At 40.1% G+C, this 2,500-nt stretch overlaps 2 protein-coding genes across 2 annotated transcripts in view; one reads left to right on the top strand and one right to left on the bottom strand.

The window, feature by feature from the left end:
• Positions 1–339, top strand: part of LOC137975098 (ALK tyrosine kinase receptor-like) — a 7,458-nt gene extending 7,119 nt beyond the window's left edge. The window contains exon 2 of the mRNA XM_068822153.1: positions 1–339. This exon is cut by the window's left edge and continues 859 nt beyond it. Within this exon, the coding sequence (XP_068678254.1) occupies positions 1–336 (336 nt within the window). The 3' untranslated portion in view covers positions 337–339.
• A 444-nt stretch (positions 340–783) lies between these two features.
• LOC137975100 (uncharacterized) overlaps positions 784–2,500 on the bottom strand; it is a 5,335-nt gene continuing 3,618 nt past the window's right edge. Inside the window, exons 3-4 of the mRNA XM_068822159.1 lie at positions 1,829–1,934; positions 784–918 (exon numbers count right to left, since the gene is read on the bottom strand). Of these exons, the coding sequence (XP_068678260.1) occupies positions 805–918; positions 1,829–1,934 (220 nt within the window). The 3' untranslated portion in view covers positions 784–804. The remainder of the gene's footprint in view (positions 919–1,828; positions 1,935–2,500) is intronic.

Here is a 2,500-nt window from a genome sequence, read left to right as displayed (position 1 = left end):
AAATTCGACTCCAGTGACATCAAAGCAAGTTCAGGGGCAGGTTACAGCGGAGATGGAAACTCTGACGATTCCGGGACAGCGGCTAAGAGTTTTCTTCACGGGGGCAGAGGAGGGATGCATTTTGCAAGCGAACTGCAAAATGGGGGATTCGGCGGAGGTGGCTACGGGATGACACACGGGGGAGGGGGTGGAGGATATTCAGGTGGAGGAGTGACCGGTACTAAGACGTCTGGAGTTTCTGGGGGAGGGGGATCGTACAATTCTGGTTCCTTTCAGGTGAACGAGGCTGGAGTCAATGAAGGGGACGGAAAGGTCATCATCACACTTATGCTGTAAATGCCAGTTGATGACTGTGACCCATGAGGTCTTAATCTATTCTGTTGTTGCTGTGTGCGCGATTTTGATAAAGAATGATTGAAAGGAACAAATGAAATATGTAATTGAAATTAACAGTGTCTATATGTCGAGGAAAATTGGCTCTTACGAGTCACCTGTATTGTATGTGGTAAGACGCACATAAGTATAAAATGAAGTCGACTGGAAAAGCCACGACGCGGTTTTTTGTATAATAGGAGTTACATACCGCGCAGGCTCAACAACAAACAAATTAAATGACGACTGCAAAACGACTCAACTATTGCAAATCAAGGTTTCAAATCTGAGTATTGTAAACAAACAAAAACCCTAACTTGAAGGACAGCTATAACCGTATCCAAATCAGTTATTTGCATATTGTCTCAAACAAAACCTCAACAGTAAAAATTGAATGGTGCACATGTTTGCAATAAAAACACTGCGAGAAATTTACTCAGTTCTCAGTTCTCCTGTCGTGTATCTTCGTCCTTCCGCTCTGACTTGTGCCAGTGAAAGCAAGTGCTCATTCTTTTCTTGGTTTAATTGCGTTTCAAGTTCTGATACCTAAAAGACAGATTACAAATACCTTACAAGGCGGCCAAAAACAAAAAGAAAGCGTTAGTTCGAAAATGATAAGTAGTCTTTTAGATGTCAGTTGAGAGTCTAAAGTAATTTCACCATTGCTTTGCTTTTAGAATTTTGCGCCACACAAACAAATAAAATCAAACGCGACTTACATACGCCCATTTTTCCGTCCTTGAGGTCTGCAACATAATATTACTTCGAATTATGATTACTGTATCCGTTCGTTTCGATCATTAGGACCGGGTTTTCCGCTTTCTTTTTACGGGTAAAATTTAATTTCTTTTTCACGTCCTTTGCGATTTTGCCATAGGTTTAGAATAAATATTAGTCCTGTTTTTTTTAGCCACTCCGCAACTAGTATGCAAAGTAAAATATACAAAAGAAATTATGAGCCGTGCGCCCGCGCCCGCGCCCGCGCCCGCGCCCGCCTTTTTCCTCCATATGGCCACTTTGCCACTGAGACATCGCTAAGACATCAATATATTAAATTTTCTTGTAATGCATCTTTGTGTATTTTGAAAACAATCCTTCTTTTACGCAATTGTTTACGCAGGGTGTAAACTTATCAAGTCTTAGGTGTTTTAGCCCTGACATTCTCTAATTTGAGCAAAAACCTGAGCATTTGTTCAACAATGGTAAGTTGTGTAAACTTATGGTTAAATACACCATTTCCAAAGGTTCGTCTAACAACTTTACCGAAATAGATATTTTTTTAGCGAGCTATTTAACCGGGTTTCATTGCCTGTCTTCAGCATCAGATAGTACTTCTAGTGTATCGTAAAAAGAATTTCCGTGCGTGGAACCAAATTTATAACTTTGATCTTTGACTAACTTGGCCAGCAGTAACGAAACAAGAATATAATAATACTTAAGCTCAAAACTTACTCACTTTGAGATATAACTCCCGTAGTTTTTGAATTGTCTTGTTGTCCATTTTTTCAATGCACGGCTGAGTTCGCGGAGGTTCGCTGCATTTAGTTAAAATATTTGACTCCCTGTTAAGAGCAATAAAGCACAAATTAACAGGCTCGAGCTTCGACGTTTAAAAACTTACGTAGCACAAAGAATCTGGCACGGCACTCCGGAATCTTGGTACCGTACCTATATTTTTCAAGCACGACACGGTAATTTTTTCGTGTAACTGAAATAGAACAAACAGAGCACATATAAAGCACCTGTACCAGAAATTATATGGGTGCCGTGCACATCTCTGGAGGTAACTAGATAAATATAATCGATCATTTTCAGAAGCCGAGGTTTTCAAGACGGCGTTTAAATAAGCGGCATCGGTTTGCGCGAGTCATCATTCTCAATCCCAAAGGTTAATGCTGGATTGTGTAAGGCTTGTGAGAGGATGGGAAGTACTGGTTTCGCAGGACAAAAAATGACTCGCTCTGCTAATACGCACCGGTTACAAAAACATATGCAAATGCAAATGGTATAAAAAGTCTATTTTTCATAGAAAATTCGCAATAGATCATATTCGTATTCTCAGTATTGGACTGGAACTAGCTTGCAATGGAGGCTAATGCGGGGAAATCTTTTCAAATGCAAATACTTT

This window comes from Montipora foliosa, chromosome 11 (assembly GCF_036669935.1).
Source record: "Montipora foliosa isolate CH-2021 chromosome 11, ASM3666993v2, whole genome shotgun sequence".
In the NCBI taxonomy this organism is placed as follows: Eukaryota; Metazoa; Cnidaria; class Anthozoa; order Scleractinia; family Acroporidae; genus Montipora; species Montipora foliosa.
Note: the sequence above shows the minus strand (reverse complement) of the source record. Positions and strands in the feature narration are given on the sequence as shown.